Source organism: Bactrocera tryoni, chromosome 3 (assembly GCF_016617805.1).
Source record: "Bactrocera tryoni isolate S06 chromosome 3, CSIRO_BtryS06_freeze2, whole genome shotgun sequence".
Lineage (NCBI taxonomy): Eukaryota > Metazoa > Arthropoda > Insecta > Diptera > Tephritidae > Bactrocera > Bactrocera tryoni.
In genome coordinates, this window is record NC_052501.1 from 56,066,425 (window position 1) to 56,090,675 (window position 24,251).

The 24,251-nt window shown below is 34.9% G+C and overlaps 1 protein-coding gene across 1 annotated transcript; it reads right to left on the reverse strand.

Annotated features, from left to right (window-relative positions):
• Positions 1-347: 347 nt before the first annotated feature.
• Positions 348-23,767, reverse strand: LOC120772707. Its single transcript, XM_040101451.1, has 2 exons — positions 23,215-23,767; positions 348-1,798 (listed from the first exon to the last, which is right to left on the reverse strand). The coding sequence occupies exon 2, from the start codon at positions 1,011-1,013 to the stop codon at positions 405-407; it is 609 nt and encodes a 202-aa protein (XP_039957385.1). The 5' UTR covers positions 1,014-1,798; positions 23,215-23,767; the 3' UTR covers positions 348-404.
• Between the last annotated feature and the right edge of the window lie 484 nt (positions 23,768-24,251).

Consider the following 24,251-nt stretch of genomic DNA (forward strand, 5'->3'; position numbering starts at 1 on the left):
AAAAAAAGGACATTATTAAAGAAATTTTAATTATTCTTTTAAGAATTCTGTGAATATTACTATTATAGAAATGCATTTTATAAAATAACACAATACTTATTGAACTCCACATATACAAAACCTACTCTCTTTATTACCAATCCTAAACCATATTCTGTAGAACTAGTTTACATTATAATAAGAAGAACTAGATTACATATATTTTTACTGTTGGTGTTAGTATAGATCAGAGGCCACAACTTGCTTCATATCTCTACAGGGTGTAAGAAAAACTGTTTACTTTTACATATCAACAGACGTATTTATATACAAATATAGCAACGCACAAGTAAAGTAAAGAGCCACATACGCAGCCATTCGCTCATTGCAAAAAGTTTGTATCAGAGGCTACCGGCTACCAACTGTTACGAACTGTACGTGCACTTACCTCGCTTTTGTGGTGATTGCATGGCACTGGAAGACGCCGAGTTGCCGGACGAGCTTCCCGTTAAGGAAGCGGTCAATGCTGACGAGGGCGATGGCACACACTGCACAAATACCAATAACGAAATTGCAATCCATAGCCCCAGGTAATATAGCCAGGACGACGATGGTAATGACGATGATGATGTTGATAAGAATGGTGTTCGACTAAAACGTACAGCAACTCGAGAAGCAGTAGACGAAGGCAAAGAAGAAGAAGCAGCAACAGCTTGTTGCCGATGGTAACTATTGTTGTTTTTATAATTTATATTATTGTTTTTATTTTTGTCTGCATTTATCAGCAGCATAGCACAACGCCAACGCGGAGCTTTTGTCTTACTCCTCACTACTGTTTTTGTTGCCATTGCTGATGTTTGTTTCAATGTATCGCTGTTATTGTTGCCACTGCTTCTGCTGTTGCTGATGCAACTTGACGCATTTGTTTTTCTTATTTTCGCAACGTTTGTAGGGACCTCGGTCATGTTCGCGGGACCAATTTGACTCGTTACTTCGCTATCAGATTTTGCTTTTACTTCTGTTGTTGTTAGCATGCTCAACGCTACATATGAATTTGTGCAAGGCAAGCTATTTTATTATTGCTGCTATTCTTGTGCGAGTCCTTACAGCTATGTACTACAGCTTCGGCTAAATATTCGCCGGTATAGCTGTCTGGCTCGCAATTAGCTAATTATTGCCGCGTTTTATGACTAGCTATAATTTATTGTTGTATTTGTTTTTTATTTCCTTTTTCATTTTTTGTATTTTTCTTTTGCTACCCGATACCCATTTATTCAGCAACAACGGCGTCTAGTTTTGCCATAATTCACACGAGTGCTTAACGACGAACACACACACACTAACACTTATAAGCACAGACTCGCGCGGGCGCAAATGCACTTTCCGCAGCTACACGGGAATCCGCAGAGCTCAGCTTTGTTTTGGCACGTTCTTTACTCTGCCTGGCAAACAACTCGACTCGTAAACTCAATAATACTTGTGCGATAATATTTTAATGACTTAATACCAACAACATTTATATGATTGTTGCCGTTGATAGCATTACTACTGTTGCATACTTTTCACATTAAACACATAAATATACACACACATACACGTTTTGCGCAGCTTAAAATACTTTTGCACCCACTTTTTATATTTAAATATTTTTGTTGTTATTTATGGTTGTTGTTGTAAACATGTTTTCTTCACTTTCACATTGCACTTAACATTTTCTTTTTATTCTCAATATGCAGCACACAATTGATGACTTTTGCGATTTCTTGCACTTTTCTCAATTTTCTTTCATTTCTGGCTGGATTTTATTTTCTTTTATTCACTGCAAAAGAAATGAGAAATTTGAACTATTAGTAACAAATGTAGTGAATGGTTAAAATAATAAAATAGTAAAATTGAAGTTTACTTTAGAATTTATATATGTACATACACATACTTCAATATTTTCTCCAAAATTTTTTATTATTATTATTCTCATTTGCTCAGCAAAAATGTAACACACACATTAAAAAAATTTGAGAAATTAGTGATTTTAGTTACATAAAATTTAATTTGGTGTAAAATTTAAGGAATATTGTATTTTCTAAGAAATTGTAGGGCTCAGCGTCCTAAAAGTATACAACGTTTTTTGAGTTCACCTTTTGTATTTTTTATGTACTTGATATCCTTTGTGCACGATTAACTTGGACACTCAATTACTGACGCAGCAAAAATCTGATTATTTAATAAAACTCTCAATAAAGATCAATTTAAAAAATTATCCACACAAGAAAGAAAACTGTGTAAAAAAATCTCATTTTACATGAAAATCTATCTATTTGTACTGTGAGAAATGACATGGTATTATGTACGTATATAATGGTAAAATAATATTAATAAATTTCAAAGTCATTAACCGCTGTGTATTCTTTGCCTTTACTCTTCAGTTACTTGGCGCTGAAATCATGAAGGACCCTCTGTTTTTGGGTCCAAGTTAATCAAATGATTTTCTAGTTCCGTCACTATTTCCCAACTCATATTATGATAACATGTTTTAAAATTAATCTGTATTTAAGTATATCATTTTGATTTTGTTGCAAAAAAAATATATAGGTGAAATGAAAAAACCGTGTAAAAAGGTAATTAGGAGGTGTACAGAAAAACCGTATACAAATAATCCGTGCAAAAAGAACATCAAGTTTAATTTTTACACAATTAATAACGACTTTTATGTCCTAAAAATGTTGTAATTCCTTTAACAGAGAGAAATTATGAAAACACTAGAAAACTTTTCTTATAAGAGAAACATTTTCTCAATCAAAAGGTAACACTCAAGTGCTGAACAATGTGTTCAGCACTTCACACATATTAAAAAAGAAATACAAGATATTATAGATTTGCCCTCTCTAAAAAGCTGGCGAAACACACAAACAGCAGATATACATAAATTCAAACCCAAATAGAGATAGTACATATAACATCTAAAGTGATACGAGTAAACCATCCACATTTTCTCTTTTTAAAACTTAACAATATAACTTTGTTTCTTAGATTTAATTTTTACAAGCGGGTAATAGTAATAGGACTTAATAAGCGTGGAAGTACCGAATCGACTGCAACTTAAATTACAATTGGTGCTGAGTAATTAAGATTAACCCTAGAACACACACCCTGGTACAAATATATGCACTTTCAACTTTGAAGTGTTGTAACTTTTGAACCGCTATAGCTCTATACCGCTAACTTCGGATCTAAAAAGATTATTTAGTTTTGAGTTCAAATTCAAAATTTGAACCAGATCGGACTATAGGTTCAGGAGCTACAGCCTTCCAAACACATTATATACGTAAACACACTCCCGGGATACGTTTGTACCCCAATAGTAAAAATCCTCATAATAATCAAAAAAAAAAACAATTTTATATTATTTTTTTATTTGAAAAAATAAAAATATTCATTTCACACATTATATTATGGGCTTTTATTATAAAAATGCATCTTATATCTAAGGAAAATTATGGCAAATAGAGCAATTTGTTGATGTGACCGAATGTTCAAGACACATTGGCTTCTTACATTTGGCGCACAGCTTTCTGGTTTTTCTACGGCGTTTTTCCTCTTGTGCGTAACATAAGTAGCAAGATCCGGACACAGGTTTTGTCGTGCGCGCTGCGGCAGATGTTGATGCTGCTGTTGTCACCATTGATTCCACCGGTCGGTTGAAATGTGCTTCAATAGCAATTTTAGTCGAAAAATTTCGCGTCACTTGACGATTTATGGCTCTGGCTTCAATAATGGGCATACACAATGCTTCAGCCAAGCTGCGCAGGATCTGCTTACGCTTGTTGTTTGTTCTCCAAGGCAACTAGGGTTATTCAAATCGTAGACAATGTAGGCTGCAAGAGCTGTAATGTCCGACATGTTGAAGAACATCGCTAGTGGCCATCGTTTTGTTTGTCTTTTTGTTGGGTATTCCGCAAACATTTGGTCCATTCGATCAACACCACCTTTGGTACGATTATAATATTCAATTATTTCAGGTTTCCCACTGTCACCTATTTCAGCATCATTATGCATGAAAGCAAAATTACTGCTTTATTTTTTTTGGGAACATAAGAGCTATTGTCACATTATTTTTGAAGCCAAATGTCGTTGAACCAATTGTCCTGTTTTTGTTCTGCTTCATTTCTTGAGGAATATATGATTAGTTTTTGCGCAAAGTTCCAACGATCGTGAGTTTCCAGGTGAGAAGCAGTTCTGCAACTGGCAAGGTCGTAAACAAATTGTCCATTGTAATGTTTCGGCCACTTCCTTGGTATTTGGCAGACAAATCCTTCACCACTCGTTCGCCTTGGTTCGTTTCCCTACCAGTTTCTGCTTGGCCAGTATATATTTGTCCATGCAGTGGATATGCATTTGTGGCATCGCAAATCCACCAAACCTTGACACCATATTTAGCAGGTTTTGACGGTATGTACTGCGTAAACCGTGTGCGGTTACGGTAAGGAAATAATTGTTCATCAATCGTCAAGCATGAGCTGGGCTTGTAATGTGCAGCAAGATTATTGTTCATCATCGTCCACAACTCGCTGATCGGTGCTGCTTTATCAGTTAGTAAGCGTGTTGCACGAGTGTTTTTATCGTCTAATCTTAGGAACCGCAATATCGAACAGAAACGGTTGACTCCCATTGTGGCGCGATATAAAGGATAGTTTTTGACGCTCCATAAATCTCGAACATGTTCTCCATTGCTATGGTTCGCACCAGTCATAATAAGTATGCCAAAAAATGCATACAGCTCTGTTATTGACACAGGCGTCTATGACTTAGGAGTTGTGTTTGGCTGCGCATTGTTGTAAGCATTATAAGTTTCTTTTGCTAACTTATTTGTGTGGCGCATAATTATATCAGCCATTTCAACGTTCATGAAACATTTGAATATTTGCTCTATTGACAACATTTCAGCGCATCTAGCTGGTCCAGAACAATCTCTTATAGTATTTTGTCTGAGTACCTGACGACTTACATTTGGTTCTTTCATCCACTCAGTACCATCACGTGCAACAAATTTTTCGGCACTAGCAGGTAATTCATTATTGTCTTCTACTTCTTCTTCCTCATCGTCTTCATCATCATCCTCATAGTCCGCATAATCAGGTAATACTCCTGCGGCACTTTGCGAAACTTCAGCATCGTCATCAACAATTTCAATGTCATTGATTTGAATTTCTTCTTCATCTTCTGAGTCAAAGTCATAGGGGGCGTCATCGTCACAAATTTCATCAAATAAAGATTGTATATATGATTCTCTCTGTTCCTCAGTTAGCCTGCATAATAAAAAAAAATTAGTATACATATGTTTACATTGTTGCTTATTTTACATTTTTTACCTTCTATATGCTGCACTTGATAAATATTCGTTTCTTCTTGAAGTCATTTCGTATCCAGTTATTTATAGTTTCAATTATATTTGTTTTCACTTATATTTTCACTTCTTACATTTTGGAGCACCAAAACAATAATGAAACAAGTAAGGAAGGGCTAAGTTCGGGTGTCACCGAACATTTTATACTCTCGCATGATAAAGTGATAATCGAGATTTCATTATACGTCATTTACATATTTTTCAAATACCGTATTTTTGTAAAGTTTTATTCCGCTATCATCATTGGTTCCTAATGTATACAGAGAAGGCATCAGATGGAATTCAAAATAGCGTTATATTGGAAGAAGGCGTGGTTGTGAACCGATTTCACCTATATTTCGTACATGTCATCAGGGTGTTAAGAAAATATTATATACCGAATTTCATTGAAATCGGTTGAGTAGTTCCTGAGATATGGTTTTTGGTCCATAAGTGGGCGAGGCCACGCCCATTTTCAATTTTTAAAAAAAGCCTGGGTGCAGCTTCCTTCTGCAATTTCTTCCGTAAAATTTAGTGTTTCTGACGTTTTTTGTTAGTCCGTTAAAGCACTTTTAGTGATTTTCAACATAACCTTTGTATGGGAGGTGGGCGTGGTTATTATCCGATTTCTTCCATTTTTGAACTGTATATGGAAATGCCTAAAGGAAACGATTCTATAGAGTTTGGTTGACATAGCTATAGCAGTTTCCGAGATATGTACAAAACACTTAGTAGGGGGCGGGGCCACGCCCACTTTTCCAAAAAAATTACTTCCAAATATGCCCCTCCCTAATGCGATCCCTTTTGCCAAATTTCACTTTAATATCTTTATTTATGGCTTAGTTATGACACTTTATAGGTTTTCGGTTTCCGCCGATTTGTGGGCGTGGCAGTTGGCCGATTTTGCCCATCTTCGAACTTAACCTTCTTATGGAGCCAAGGAATACGTGTACCAAGTTGCATCATGAAATCTCAATTTTTGCTCAAGTTACAGCTTGCGCGGACGGACGGACAGACGGACGGACGGACAGACAGACATCCGGATTTCGACTCTACTCGTCGCCCTGATCACTTTGGTATATATAACCCTATATCTGACTCTTTTAGTTTTAGGACTTACAAACAACCGTTATGTGAACAAAACTATAATACTCTCGTTAGCAACATTGTAGCGAGAGTATAAAAATATGTAAATGACGAATAATGAAATCTCGATTATCACTTTATCATGCGAGAGTATAAAATGTTCGGTGACACCTGAACTTAGCCCTTCCTTACTTGTTATAATATTTCAAAAATTTTTACACATAAGTGTTCCTAGCTACTGCGATACTCTACACCAAATTTCGGCTTTATATCATAATTTAACGGTTAGTTATAGCACTTTATATGTTTCTGTTATACTCCGATAACGCCCATCTTCGAAGTCGAAATTTCATCGAGAAACCTCAATTTTGACTCAAATTACAGCTTGTACGGACTGACAGACAGTTAATCGGATTTCAACTTTTCTCGTAACCCTGATCATTTATATACATAGATATAACCCTATCTCGATTAGTTTTAAGTTATACGTACAGCCATTAGGTGAACAAAACTATAATACTCTGTAGCAACTGGTTGCAGGAGTATAATAATAGATATAAATCGTGTCAATAGTACACATATCTCGAATATACCTATATCGGCCCGCATATATCGGTGAATATATAAGGTATTGTAGCAGAATTAACTGAAGGCAAACTATTGGATTGTAAACCACTCGGTTTCGTCGAACCTTAAATGTTGATTTTTTTTGCAAACACCTGAAGATATTTTATTAATGCCAGCTGCTAGTGTATAAAATATTTGGTTACACCCGAATATAGTGCTTCCTTATTTAATTCAAAATATATTGTTCTATCGTTCATTCGCCTAAGATGGCGGCTACTTCATGACGCACCGATATCTCGATTATTAAAATAAATATTTCAGTTTACAGCACACAAATATAAATTTACATAAAAAAGCAATAGCCGAATGAATATTCAGAGTGTGATTTTTAAGAAATAAAATTTTAATAACTCGAAAGCTGTATAGCCTTGACAGACAGGCAAAATTAATGCGCATTAATATGATATTGATATCATCGGCCTCAACACCCGCGCCGTTAGTTCTGCTTTCTCCAGACTGGACAAGGAAGCAAAAGAAATGGGTCTGGCAGTGAACGAGGGCAAGACGAAATATCTCCTATCATCAAACAAACAGTCGTCGCACTCGCGACTTGGCACTCACGTCACTGTTGACAGTCATAACTTTGAAGTTGTAGATAATTTCGTCTATCTTGGAACCAGCGTAAACACCACCAACAATGTCAGCCTAGAAATCCAACGCAGGATAACTCTTGCCAACAGGTGCTACTTCGGACTGAGTAGGCAATTGAGAAACAAAGTCCTCTCTCGACGAACAAAAACCAAACTCTATAAGTCACTCATAATTCCCGTCCTGCTATATGGTGCAGAGGCTTGGACGATGTCAACAACTGATGAGTCGACGTTGCGAGTTTTTGAGAGAAAAGTTCTGCGAAAGATTTATGGTCCTTTGCGCGTTGGCCACCCCGAATATCGCATTCGATGGAACGATGATCTGTACGAGATATACGATGACATTGACATAGTTCAGCGAATTAAAAGACAGCGGCTACGCTGGCTAGGTCATGTTGTCCGGATGGATGAAAAAACTCCAGCTCTGAAAGTATTCGACGCAGTACCCGCCGGGGGAAGCAGAGGAAGAGGAAGACCTCCACTCCGTTGGAAGGACCAAGTGGAGAAGGACCTGGCTACGCTTGGATTATCCAATTGGCGCCACGTAGCGAAAAGAAGAAACGACTGGCGCGCTGTTGTTAACTCGGCTATAATCGCGTAAGCGGTGTCTACGCCAATTAAGAAGAAGAATATTTTATAGACAGCAGAATGCACGAAATTTGTGTGCATTACTAATTTGCATTAACATGGATAAATACTTTATGATTTACTCAACTAAACCAATACTTACATATGTATATGGTTGTATTTATTTATTTATTTGTTTCATTTATAAATCACTGTTTGCTAGAATTTTCCTTCTTCTCGAATTTTTGCCCATGCACACACACATACCTGGTCACACGTATTGTTATTTATGTATATGTTTATGCGATTCCATCATTATGTATTTATTTATATGGCTCTCCACTACATTTCATCTGATTGAAAAATGATTGTCAGCAGAGAGAGGTACAAACATACCCACATACATATATTGTACACATATTACACACGAGAGGAAGATCGATATAGTTTTGTCCACCTAACGGTTGTACGTATCACTTAAAACTAATCAAGATAGATATAGGGTTATACTTGTATGTATATATATAAATGATCAGGATGACGAGAAAAGCCAAAATACGGTTGACAGTCCGTCCGTCCGTCCGTGCAAGCTGTAACTTGAGTTTGAGATATCTTAATGAAACTTGGTACACAGGTTCTTTAGTACAAAAAAAAGTTGTGTTTGTAGATGGGCGTAATCGGTCCACTGCCACGCCCACAAATCGCCATTAACCGAAAACCTGTAAAGTGCCATAGCTAAGCACTAAATTAAGATATAAAACTGTAATTTGGCACAGTGGATCGTAATAAAAAGATACACCTGGGGATAAAAAAATTGGAAAAAGTGGGCATGACCCCGCCCCTAATATATTTGATATGAATATCTCATAAACCACTAAAGATACAACAACCAAATTCACCCAGCACAAATTTACAAGAATTCCTACCAATAATGTGATAATGGAGAAAATCGGATGAAAACACTGCTCACTATCGGTCAATGTGTGAGATATGCAATAGAAATTCAGATGGAATCCAATTCCTGCAGTAGTAATTCTGTGTATCCAAAATGGGTGAACGTAAATAATAATATAAAGATTTTCGAATTTGATTCCAGTAATTTGCAAGAGTATAAAAAGTTTGGTGGCACCCGAACTTAGGCCTTTCATACCTACTTGTTCCTTTTGGGTTTGGCATTGCCTATCATTTTTGTTTTTAAATTTGATAGTAAAGTTAAGGACTGAACGTATACATCAGCGGGTGTTCCCAAACTGTCTTTTCGCTGAGGCATAGCCCCTGAAAATAGTTTGGGACGAACACCGGAGAATCCTTTCCGAAGGATTTCCAAAATTATGGGAACGCCGCAAATTGGTACTAATGAGGTGTCTCCCGCTGCTGGACCACTAAGTAAACAAAGGGTGCAAATCTGAGGAAATGCAAAGCGGAGAAGCAACTTGCATTTTTAGTCAACTGGGCAAACAAATTAAGGAGTTTGAAAGCATGATAGTCGGCCAAAGGCATATTAGCCAGCTATGCGCGAGCTTGTAAGCCAAATCGGAGAAAATCCAAAATCCATGGAGAAGAGTAATGTTGGGAAAATCATCTCAAGTCTATATAGGTAGAGATGATAACACCCCAAAAAGAATGCGAAAGACAACAGGCTTTTTACGACCAACAAAAAATCAGAAATTAAAGACGTGTAGACGTGGTCAAAAAGAAGAAACCGATGAAAAAATTCAGAACACAACCGGATGCCATCATTATTACGAAGAAGGATGATGCGTCATATGCAAATATTCTACGAAAAATAAAAAGTGACAGTGGACTTGAGGAGCTGGGTTCAAACGTAACATATGTTCGGAAAACACTCAAAGGAGACTTGCTTGCAAAATCAAACAACATGAAAGCCGAATATTTCCAAAGCGCTTTAGAGGAAGAGTTTGGCGAAATACCTATGACACAGCCTAAAACCCACAACGTTACAATTGCATGCAAAGACCTGGACGAAATAACAACTCCCCAAGAAATCTGCCCAACACTAAAAAGGGAGTGTGGACTCCAAAATCTGGAGATAGCAAATGTCAAAAGTCTGCAAAAACCCGTAGTAGCACATAAATAGCACTTTTGTGTTTGCGTGCTCAAGATGCCAAGGCCGCACTCAAATTGAGAAAAATAAAGTTTGGGTAGTCGATCTGTCGCTTTCGAGAATACTCGCCTATTCAAAGGCGAGAAAGGGGACCACTCTGTATTGAGCACGACTTGCCCAAAGTATCTCGAGATGATGAACTCTCTAAGTAAATGAGGATACTATAGCACAACATAGGATTTGATAGATCAAACAATCATAGAAGAGAACATCGATGTCGCCATAGTAAGTGAACAATACTCCCCGCGTCCGGGAATCACATGGACTGCAGACAAATCTGGTAAGACAGCAATATTGTCTTGCAAAGGATAACCTTTTAAGACCTGATCCAGAGGGTCGAATATATAGGAGATAATTTTGTAAGTTGCTATGCTCGTCCCAGCGCAGCAATTACAGAATTCGAAGATTTCCTCTTAAGACTTTCGTTAGAAATCAAAGGCAAAACACCGATTATAACAGCGAGTGATTTTAATGCTTGATCAACTGCATAGGGCAGCAGATGTACAAACCATCGCGGGCGGCTAATTAAAGAACACCTGAGTTAAACGCACCTTACAACATTAAACACCGGAACTGGAAATACGTACCAAAAAGGGAATAAAAGATCCATAATGGACATTATGTTTGCAAATAATTCGCTCAGCAGACACATTAAGTGGATGGTGTCAAACATATTCACAAACAGCGATCACATGGCAATTATAGCACAAATTTTGTACTCCTGAGAGCCGGAACTTCTTAGCAGAAACACTTCCAGAAAACTAAGCTGGAAGCAACAGGAGTTCGACTCAGACCTGTTTGAGCTAGTCTGGAGTACATCAAAGGCATCAGGTGACGACGCCACCCACTTAGAATCAACAGTGCGAAAGGAACGGGTCGCAGCATGCGATGCAACAATGCGTAGAACATCACATCACAACAAACGGGAGCCTGTATATTGGTGGAATGACGAAATTTCCGCGCTGAGAAAGCTTTGTAACTGCTAGACGGCGTCTACAGCGTAACCAGGGTGAGACAAAGGAGAATGATGACCAAAAGAGGATTTGTGCATTCCACCGGCGATTTTTAACCTTAGAACCGTGACATACTTAGCTATACAACTTCATCTCGTGACTTGGGCACTCAGACATTTATTTTATGGAAACGCCAATATTTCGCTTATTTATGCAAATACTTTAATGAAACTTGTGCTTTTTTGTTAGAAACAAAGGTATTTTTATTTAAGAATATGAAAATCAAATAAATTTTAATTACGAACTGCTAAAATGGGCGAAATTCTTCGCTGTATTTTTCATTGTCTGAGTCCGTATCAGCTTTGGCACTGTATTTTGCATAATAGCACTTTTCACACGTCCTTATATATGTAGTGTTTGGAGAATGTCGGAATAAGGCAATGATCACAAACTGCTGTTGTTTTGTTATCGATCATAGCAGTTTTGCAGGTTTCACATCGCCGTTTCAAAATGTTGATCTGTTTGAAAATGAACTAATTTTGAAATAAAATGAATTTTGAAAGCCTATTTTATCAAGTCCATTGCAATTTTAGTTGTAGAATTAATTTTTGTTTTTCATCGGCTTTGTAATTGATTCTGAGTTAGCTCAGTAGAGAGTTCTTTCAAAAATATTTTGAGCTTTTCAGACTTATTGGTGTTCCACATAGGGTGACTGAGATCAAACATCCTGAGCGCAAGTCCAGCAATATCCAGGATATTATAAAGTAATGACATGGGCTAGTGGTTTGTTTTTATTTTGCCAGAGAATCCACGTAGTATTTTGTCAAAAGTATCAACACCACTTTTATGATCATTATAATCATATATGACTTGTGGTTTTTTTGTTACAGGATTTACATCTTCGCTGTCATGAGCAGTTGAAAGCACTAGCACGTTTTTCTTCGAATATGTTGTTAGCTTCTTCAAAGGACCTAAAAAGTTTTGGCAGTTGTGTCTTGCCAATATCTTATTTTTTTGGAACTGTTTAATGCATATTTGCATGTATTATTCGTTAAGCTTTTCTACTCGTCTCAAGAGCAATACCTTCAACAATAGACGCTGGGAAGACGCGTATGAAGGCATAGATCCAAAACTTTCCATGAATGGTGGCGTTGATTGTATACGCATTACCAATGCCAGTTCCGATCGCCGTTTTTCACTTTGCTATATCAGCGCCTAAAACAGTATCGGCAAAGACAGAGGGAAACAAGAGCACTAAAATGTGGCAGGAGCGGTGGAATTCCTCGTCCAAAGGGCGTTGGACCCATCGACTCATAGCGGACATCCACACGTGGATAAACACACGACATGGGAACCTAGATTTCAATCTGATTCAAGTACTTAGTGGACTTGGGTGCTTTAGAACTTATCTTTTCAGATTCCACAATGACATTAGTCTGCACTGTCCGACGTGTACAGAGTATATAGAAAACTCTTAACATGTACTATGTTATTGCTCTCGATTCTCAAATACTGGGGAAAAACTAAAATCCACCCTCGGTGGTGGTCGATAACTTAACGACACTCATGTATCAGTCGACTGATAAATGGAAAGCTGTCAGCGAAGCATCAGAATTCTTAATGACAAAACTAAGCCTTTTGCAACAGATTAGGCGAGATAGAGATATTGGAAGAAAATGGGAGTCTGGATCAGCTAAAAAAAAAAGAAAAGCTGAAAGAACTGCATTCAACCAGGTTTCGAGTTTAAAGTAGATATAGTTCCTCAACCAAACTGCAAAATTCTCCAGATGCACTAAGTACCGAGAACCGAAAGCGAACGTCAGTTAGATGTAAAGTTTGGATCTTCTTCTAGCTATCAAAATTTAACTCTGAAACTCTTGTGCTGTCATCAGCAATTTATAAGGACAGATTGACATAGATTCTCCAATTCGCGTAAAAAATAATGGTGAAACTCAACATCGTCGCTGGTTAGTTTATTCCAATTCCCAAAATAAAGTTTACTGTTTTCCATGCTATTTGGCAATTCTCAAACTCAGGTGGTGCAAGGAGGGTGTTTTGACTGGAAACATCTAAGTAGCATTTTACATAGACATGAGAATTCCAAAGAAACAAGTGGCGAATAACTTTAGAGAAAGGAATAATTCAAGGCAAAACAATAGACCAAGAAAGCGAAAGGCTAATACGTGAATCTCATAAGCATTGGCACATCTTATTATAGTGAATAACTGACATAATTAATTTCTTCGCCTCTCATAATCTTTAATTTAGAGGCCACAGCGTATCTCCCAATTCTTAACATTATTAAGAATTCCGGTAATTTCATAGATTTATTTAAACTGATATCAACATTTTATCCTACTTTACGGGAACACATGAAACGGATTAATGATAAACAGCTTTCACACCATTATTTAAGTCACGATATTCAAAATGAATTGATCATATTAATGTCAGAAACAGTTGTCGATGAAATCATTCGTAAGGTTAAAGAAGCAAAGTATTATTCTTTTTTGCTCGATTGCACTATGGCTCGACTCTACTACAAGTTGAACAAATGTCGATTATCTTAAGATTTTGTGATAATCGAACAATTTATTTATTTAGCCAATGCTATGCTGGAACACCTAGAAAAAACGACTTAAATATTCAAGACTGCCATGGTCAGGGATACGACAATGGTGCAAATTTGGTAGATGTAATCAGTGATTGCGCTTCGATACTAAATGAAATATTAAGTTTGGAATTTATCATTTCTTAACATGTATGATATGAGATATTATCGCGTGTTAATGTGATAAGTAAATTATGTATGACAATCAACACAAATTCATTTAAGCATGGCCCTTAATAAAAGAGTAGCCAAAAAGAAAAGGATGTTCGATTACGAAAGCAGCGATCAACCTATATAGTCTTCTAAAATCCGGTATCGAACAGATTTTTTTACGCTATGATTGATTCTATAATAACCATTATGGAATTAATATTTACGTCTTTAAATCAACATTTTGAAGATTTCGATTTTTTATGATTTAAGCAAGCTAAAAAATATTGCAGAGAGGCAAATATTAACACTTTGTAACGATTCACTTAAGTGACTTCCAACCTTTTGAATTATATGAAGAATTAAATACATTGATCCCAAATTTACCCAACTTCATTACACCTGTGAAATAGCTGCTGCCATATACATATATGTCAAATATTCACATTGTCATCCGAATTTGGTTAACAATTCAGGTATGTACAGCCTCCACTGAAAGGAGTTTTTCAAAATTAAAATTAATAAAAAATTATTTAAGAAACACGATGAGCTAGGAAAGACTTTCGGCTTTGACTGTTTTATCAATCGAATCAGATTTGGCATCTAGGCTGAATTAGATTACAATAATTAAGGAAATTAGTCAAGCAAGACATTTTTGTTCCTTTATAAAGATATATAAACATTTTCGTTTATAGAGCCCATACACGAGCACACAAGTGCGTTCGGTCGGTATGTGTGCGCTTGCGGTTTATCGTGTATGGGCTTGTTCGCGTACCGATCCATGTTCGCGAAAATGTTTTATTTTTTACGATCGGTGCGCGAGCATGTGTATCGTGTATGGCGTTGTCGGCGCACAAAATCTCATTTCTCTCGTGTCGCCGAACAGTGAAGATCGCGGACAATGGCAAGTGTTAAGGGCAGAGCCTGCTTTCGAGGCTTCAAAAAATCGATTTTTTTGAGGATTTTTTTGGCAGGGAAAGAAATAATTGATTCAAGCGAAATTTCTAGGCTTTATAGTTATATATTTGAACATCTTTCACAAATTTTTTTGGATACGAAATTTTTGATATTCTGCCTTTGGGAAGCAATTGCCCGATGCATCTCGCATGTGCATTTTTCGGACGGTGGGCGGGATGCAGGTCGCAATTTCTATCGAAAACAAAAATTTCAAAGAGATTCATATTTTTTAATAATTTATCTTCTAGTTAAACTAAGAAAATTCCAAAAAAAAGTGTAAAATTTAATTTTTTTTTTAAATTGAATAAATACTGGCTTTTGACCAAAAAAATTTTACCTTATGCTGTTTAAAAATATGTGTGTTAAAACTTGACTTTTTTAAATATTTTTTTCGGTTTAAATAGAAGATAATTTTATGCCAATGATAATAAACTTTGCCCTAATTCCATACGATGTTTAGTATTTTTTCTATCCTGCCCCCAATTAAGAATAATCGTAAAAATGAAAAACCGAAAAATCACGCTTCAAAGTTTTCGCTTTTTGCCCAAGCGCTCATACATATGTATGTATGTATGTATATCTGCTAGAAGCTCGGTCACAATTTCCCTTCTAGCTTCGATAATATTTCGAATTCCCATCTATAACTCTGAAAACATATTCTTAGATAATTTTTAAAAAGATTTAAGCGCAAAAAAAGAATAGATTTTCTAAAGCAGGCTCCCCCCTTAATAAAGATTTCGTGTCAGAATTTATTGATTTTATAAAAAACGAAAAGTGATAAATATAAAAATAAAATTGAGAAAAATAAAAGATGAAATAACTTATTAACGAAATACAAAGAAATAAATAAAAATGCTACATTAGAAATAAATTCGAAGAAATGTTCCGCTTGCCTGTCGCACATGTTAACTCTGTGAAGAACGAACGCAAAATGGATTTGTGTGTCGTGTATGGGCAAACGAATTCACACAGATCGAACGCACATGTGTGCTCGTGTATGGGCTCTATTAGCCTACATTTGACAGATTCTACATACAAGTATGTATCGGGTGATTTTTTAAGAGCTTGATAACTTTTTTTTTAAAAAAAACGCATAAAATTTGCAAAATCTCATCGGTTCTTTATTTGAAACGTTAGATTGGTTCATGACATTTACTTTTTGAAGATAATTTCATTTAAATGTTGACCGCGGCTGCGTCTTAGGTGGTCCATTCGGAAAGTCCAATTTGGGCAACTTTTTCGAGCATTTCGGCCGGAATAGCCCGAATTTCTTCGGAAATGTTGTCTTCCAAAGCTGGAATAGTTGCTGGCTTATTTCTGTAGACTTTAGACTTGACGTAGCCCCACAAAAAATAGTCTAAAGGCGTTAAATCGCATGATCTTGGTGGCCAACTTACGGGTCCATTTCTTGAGATGAATTGTTCTCCGAAGTTTTCCCTCAAAATGGCCATAGAATCGCGAGCTGTGTGGCATGTAGCGCCATCTTGTTGAAACCACATGTCAACCAAGTTCAGTTCTTCCATTTTTGGCAACAAAAGTTTGTTAGCATCGAACGATAGCGATCGCCATTCACCGTAACGTTGCGTCCAACAGCATCTTTGAAAAAATACGGTCCAATGATTCCACCAGCGTACAAACCACACCAAACAGTGCATTTTTCGGGATGCATGGGCAGTTCTTGAACGGCTTCTGGTTGCTCTTCACCCCAAATGCGGCAATTTTGCTTATTTACGTAGCCATTCAACCAGAAATGAGCCTCATCGCTGAACAAAATTTGTCGATAAAAAAGCGGATTTTCTGCCAACTTTTCTAGGGCCCATTCACTGAAAATTCGACGTTGTGGCAGATCGTTCGGCTTCAGTTCTTGCACGAGCTGTATTTTATACGGTTTTACACCAAGATCTTTGCGTAAAATCTTCCATGTGGTCGAATAACACAAACCCAATTGCTGCGAACGGCGACGAATCGACATTTCACGGTCTTCAGCCACACTCTCAGAAACAGACGCAATATTCTCTTCTGTACGCACTGTACGCATTCGTGTGGTTGGTTTAATGTCCAATAAAGTAAACTGAGTGCGAAACTTGGTCACAATCGCATTAATTGTTTGCTCACTTGGTCGATTATGTAGACCATAAATCGGACGTAAAGCGCGAAACACATTTCGAACCGAACACTGATTTTGGTAATAAAATTCAATGATTTGCAAGCGTTGCTCGTTAGTAAGTCTATTCATGATGAAATGTCAAAGCATACTGAGCATCTTTCTCTTTGACACCATGTCTGAAATCCCACGTGATCTGTCAAATACTAATGCATGAAAATCCTAACCTCAAAAAAATCACCCGATATAACATATTCTACATACATTCTACGAATATTTTTAAATAAACACCATAAGAAATGTAAACAAGGTGGAGATGACAATACGACAATATATGCAAATATTAACTGCACTATTAAATATAAATTCTTCATAGCTAAAAAATGTAGTTAAAAATAAAAATATATACATATTGTACATTTTCCAAACAAATTCAGCAATGATGAGACATAAATTTAAGAAACAAAACGGTTTTAAGTGACGAACATTATTCTTTGGCACAATATTCCTTCAAAAATAATCACTGAATCAAAATATCAGAAACTGTCAATATTTTAAAGTATGTTAATATGATATTTTATCGATGCATAGATCATTGACCCCTATTGTGGTACCTTATACAGGATGAAGAAAATATTTAAAATGTTAAATTATGTCCTGACTGCCGTCCTGTTTGCATAAGTATCACTGGCATAATCATCGTCAGTACTATGGAGCCATAATTTTTAAGAGATGGAATTCAATTGATTGTTTTTTGAACTGGAAACATTCAATTCATAATTTACTGGTATTGTCATCTCCACCTATATATTATATTTAAGATTTGTAATTTTTCATTAAAATTAATGTAATTTGTATTTTTATGATAAAAAATAAACTTGACAAATGTTATTTGTTTTTTATTATTTTATAAAATCCGTCTTCAGGTCACCACAGAACAGGGCCCCGAGAAATCTTTCTTGCCCACATCAAATTTAGGTCTTTTAGCAAACGATCGCACAACTTCCGTAGCCTTGTTTCCCCTATTTTTACTTGTCGTTCACTTTTTTGGAATCTTGGGTTTTTATAAGTTTTTAAATGATTTATTTGCTTCACTCTTTGAATCATAGTAGCACTGGTTCTAACTTTTTTCGCCATATCGCGCACAGACATCGATTTGTTTTCGTTTATTAAGGCCAAATCCTGGGGCGCTATGGCCTTTTTTCGCCAAATTTTTGATAAATCTTATAGAGAGCAGATTAACAAAAAAAAATACATATATTCCAAAAATAGTCTGTGAAATCGGTAAGGTCGTATCTTGAATAGTTTTAGGATGGCAGCGTTCTAAGGAGCTCGCAGGTACAAACATACATATTTACAAGTAAGTGAAACTTTAAACGCGTTTTCTCGAAATTGTTGACATCATAACTCAACGAGAAATTGACCGATCGACTTCAAATTAAAACTGAGTATTGTTGATTGGTTTAAAATTGTCAATTTGGCATTAAAAAAACGATCATTTTTTACCTAAAAGGCTTTTTTTTCAAAATTACGTCATTTTGTTAATTTTTGATATTTTTCAAAGATCGTAAGTAATTGTATAGAAAATATCTTTAAGTTTAATAAATCTTTTGAACTTTTTGGTTTCAGCTACTCATTGGCACCTCCGAAAACAGCAAATAACTCTGTTATTTTTCAAAAAAAAATCTTAAAATATAGCTGAAAATAAGTACTTTTTTTTTTAAATCACGAAAGTCGCCTAATTTTTCATGCGTATATTTGTATGTATCATATGTACTCATATGAGTAATCAACTTTTTAGTACATTTTTCCTCCATTTAAGCCTCTTCCTTCAACAAGTTTATTGCACAATCCTATTAAAAAGCAAATTATGACTGTGCATAATGAATTTGTCTCTCAAATTAAACATTTATAACTCGCAACATTTGGGTCAAGCACACACATTTGCCATTTTGAATGCACTCCAAAAACCGTTACTTAGAAACGTATAAAAAATAAATGACGCCGTACTTTTAGTATACTTTTATTAGGATTTATTCTGCCCCATCTTTCATCTCCTTTTTTATCACCTCTTGTGCCTATTTAAAAGCTTCAATTTACAACCTATTTTTAACAACCCAATTGAGCAGCAAAAATCCGATATCTTTTCAACGACACACTGGCATTATTGTAAGAGTTATATGGTATGTTATTGGTAAACGTTTATCCGTTCATCATGTGTCCTTATGGCAGCGCATAAAAATAACAATTCACAGTTAGCCGAAAAACACAAACACAATAAATACTATTGCCGGTTTAGGCACATGATACACAGCACTACAAGCGGGTGAAATTGACTGGCACGCAGCGTGAGAGATGTTGGAGCACATTCACACACAAACCAACTATATTCCGAAAATTATGACAGGGCACAAAGGCAAGGATTAAAGCCTTTTTCTTGCGGCAAAATGTTTCAATGTTTGTTTTCTTTTGAAGTGAAATTTACCATATTTAATTGCTTTTATTACTTACTTTTATTTGAAAAGAAAAAATTAATGCAAAATGTTTATAAAAATACAAGAAAAAAATTATTAATTTAAACAAAAAAAATATTAAAATAAAACATCTAAAATAGGTTTTACGAATTATATTTTTCTTCACAAAAACAAAATTGACTTTTGTTAATTATATATTTTGGCACAATTCCGATTTCTTTGGCGCCGCGATTTGAAGGTACCGTTGGAAAGAGGAAGTCCTCCTGATTAAAAAATATACAGGGTTATAGGTACCGCAAACGCTTAGTTTACGAGATATTCGACCTTAAAGTTCAAAAATTCCCAAAATTCGAGCATTTCAACAAGCTATTTTACCGCATCAAACACACTTTACTCTCATTTTTCACTTCAAATTAATTAATTTAAACTATAAACTTTTTAATAAATCCACATTTTACACTTTTAACAGTTTTTTTACCGAAGAAATCTTTATTTTAAAAATTACATTTTACACTCGTAGTGAACATCATGTGTGTGCTAAAATTACGACGAAATGGAGCGCTGCCATGTGATAATAAGGAAATTCGCTGAAATGCCTTTTTCCCAAAAATTCCTCTATCCATTCATATGGATATGTTCTTTATTTAATTTAATAAACAAATATGTAATATTATATACTAATATTATATAATAATATTTAACCATTTTGTAATGAAAACTCAAACTTTGTTTGAATATTAGTGCAAGATAACCAAAAAATATAACCACTTTATAACGAAACTCAATATATTTTTTTTATTTTAACGCAGAAAGGAGTACTATGCGAAAGTACTTCAGTGACCCCGGGTATTCGCTCGACCAGGGTTACTTTTTTAAAGCGCGGCCGAAGGGCGCCAACGCAGAAAGGAGTATTACGCGAAAGTACTTCAGTCACCCCGGGTATTCGCTCGACCAGGGTTATTTTTTTAAAGCGCGGCCGAAGGCCGCCAATGCAGAAAGGAGTACTACGCGAAAGTACTTCAGTCACCCCGGATATTCGCTCGACCAGGGTTATTTTTTTAAAGCGCGGCCGAAGGCCGCCAACGCAAAAGGTGTACTACGCGAAAGTATTTCAGTCACCCCGATATGATATAAATTTTACAATATTATTATAGATTTTTACTTATTTATTTTTATTAAACATAAATCGCATATTATACATATACATACATATGTATAGTATATATGTATACATATGTATATAAACAAAGAAAAATCGTTAAGAATCCTACAAATTTGGTGTTTGAGATGTGGCAACGCTCGTTTTCCTCATAATTGTAAACAATCTAGCCTTTGCAACGATGAGTGTTCTAAGTGATTTTTAAATTAATAAATATAGGTAAAATATTACAAAATAAAAGTGAAATGTGAACTTATTTCAATCTTTAAAGCGTATATTTAAATATAACAAGAGAAAAATGTGAAAAAATTTAGAGAAACATAGAGAAATAACATGTTTTCTTAGTGCAAATTTTTGAATTTTTAAACGTGAATATTTCAAAAAATATTAGTTATTTTTACATTATTTTCGGATATTCCTCCTCTGGAGAAGCTACCCTATCCGCACATACCCCATTTATATGGAAATTCGTTTTTTTTACCCCGCCGCCAAAGTAATCGGAATCGTGCCTATATTTTTTCTTTATTTGTTAATATAAGTATTTCTTTTATAATAATTTTTACTAAAATTGTTATTTTTTTTGTATCATCTTTTCAATATTTTTAATTTTTTCCTTTTTGCTCCGCTTTTAAATAATACACAATAATTTGCTTCTTCATTTTTATTAAGCAATTATAAAAAACTAACTAAATTTTTACACGTTTTATTGTAAAAAATGTTTAATTTTTTTCACTAATTTTTTGTACTCATTTCCAACTCTTTTATTATGCATATACATAAATGCACATCAGAAACGGTTTGGACACATGATACAAAGCTCTGCAACTGGGCGACATTGACTGGTACCCAACGTGAAAGATATTGGAGGACATTCACTCACACAAACTATATTCCGAGACTTACATACTTATGTCAAGCACAAGCACAAAAGCAAGGATTAAAGCCTTTTTATTGCAGCAAAATATTTCAAAAGACCGATATTTTATTTATTTTTTATAGGTGATTTTTATAACTTTAATTTGGGAAAAAAATATTTTAAAATTTTTAATAAAAAAAAATATTCTTAGTTAAAAAAAAACATTAAAATAAAATATCGAAAATAGTTTTTACGAATTATATTTTACTTCACAAAAACAAAGTTAATTTTAATTTATATATTTAATAATATTATAATTTGTATTTGTATTATACTTTTTACTAATAATATTTTTTACAATCTTTCAAATATTTTTAATTTTCTGCTTTTTGCTCTGCTCTTAAATACACAACAATTTTTTATTTAATTTTTAAGCAAACCAATATAAAAAAATAAAATTTTTACACGTTTTGCTGTAGGCAATATTTCAATTTCCATTTTTTTTTTCATTTAAGGTAAAAAATATTGCTTTGCTTATTTAAAAAATGTAATAATGGTTCATTTTTTATTATGAATTTCTGTTCACTAATGCTTTCATTCTATTATAACTTTTTTCCATTGCCAAACCGTGAAAAGTCCAAATAATTTCACCTTGTCTTTTTGATACAATACAGAAATGTATTATGCATTTTAAAAATACAAATCTGTTTTATATTAAAAATTAAAAATCTTAAAACGCAATAAAAATATTAAAATAATGTATAAAATGTTAATTTTGATTTGTTTATAAGAACCATTTAATTATTACTTTTTTCTATATATTAAAAAAAAACTCATATTTTTTCAAAAGACTATAAAAAAACAATTCAAAACGACATTATTAAAAAAAAATGTTTGCATCTAACTTTTTTCCAAACACTTTTAATTTAATCATTTGCTTGTCTTTAAACTACATTTTTTATTTCTTTGTTTTTTGGTATAGTTGTTAACATTTAAAATCTAAATAACATAAAGTATTCAAATAAACATTTTATAAATTTTAAAGTATATGATATTAAATTTAATTAATTACTTAAATAATTATGAAACAAAATTATAAATAGTATTAATTATTAATACGACTAAATTTTAAGATTTATTTTTAATATGTTTCATATTATTTATCAATTTTAATAGTTTAGTTTTTCTTTTGCAACGCTGCACTTATACTTATTTTCAACTTCTTTGTACTGTTAAATCATTGCTAAATATCACTAATTTGTTTTTCAGACTTATTTTGTCACTTCATCAGTAAAATGCAACGTCAGTTGCAAAGTGGTAGGATATCCATGCACTAAGAAGGATGCAAAGTCTTTCAAAAATCTTGAATTAGCACAACAATAAATATTCAAAATACTTTTTTCAATTTACTTATTTATTTTTACTTTACTACAAATTCACGTTTGCACAAACTTTATACGCAGGACATGCAAAAGAATACAAAACGCACTTGAAAACCATTTCTGCACACCTGACAACAAAACTGCCAGCTCATTATAAGCGGAAAATTAAATTTTATTGTTTGCTAGAAAAAATAACAATAGTATATTCACCCACCAACACACAGCTTAAATCACTGGCAGAATATTTGTATGCTACCGAGCGAACACAGAAAACCCGTTTCAACGTACTCCCGGCACTCGTTCTCCGCTGCGCCACGCACACAACACGAACGCAAGTCAACGACAGACTGAATCGCGCTACACAACGAGCTCAGCCAACAAAACCCAGCATATCAAGGGAGTTTTGCCACTTTGATTTTTTTTCTGATTTTGCCTTTAAAGCATCAGCTTTTTCTATGAAAACAAAATCAGTGTTGCAATCAGCAGCGGAGCCACGTTAAAACTCACAATCGTTGAAACGAAACTTTCATTAACCGTTTGCAAGTGCCCGCTGGACGTCGGCTGTATAGCCGTCCTGACCAAGGAAAACAAAACCGACAACCGAAAAAATGCACGCTCGTGTCCTTGCCATACAACAACGACTGGTCGCGAATGTATGTCCGTTCTTGCAACAGCAGGGTCAGAAGCTTTGCTTTGAATTAAAAACTTTGCGAACAGCACAAGAATTAGACCCGTAATCCCTTACTCGCTCGTTTCGATATTTTACCGTAGACGTTTTAACACAAACTAAATTGTACCTTCGTATAACAGTTGTTTAAATAGCAACAAGCTCTAGCTGAACCATCGGAAAATCACAGCTAACGGTTAAACTTTGGTACGTTGCCTATGCAAATGTTATGCTGGAGGATGGAAGCAAGTGGTAATTTGCTGAGTGCAAGGCTTCTCAATGAGATGCTAGTTGAGAGCTTTCAATTAAAACCGTTAAAGTTCTCTAATCTAAATCGCCACATTCTTATGTTGTATGGTGGAAACAAGTGTCGAATTACTGAGCGCAAGGCTTCTCAATGAGATGCTCGTTGAGAGCTTTCAATTAATACCGTTAAAGTTCTCTAATTTAAATCTTCACATCGTTATGCTGAAGCGTGGAAGCAAGTGCTGAATTACTGAGCGCAAGATTTCTCAATGATACGCTCGTTGAGAGCTTTCAATTAATACCGTTAAAGTTCTCTCATCAAAATCTTCACATCGTTA

What these genes read in the sequence shown, in the direction of transcription:
- LOC120772707 (XM_040101451.1), bottom strand. Translation starts at nt 1,013, where the DNA reads ATGCTAACAACAACAGAAGTAAAAGCAAAATCTGATAGCGAAGTAACG.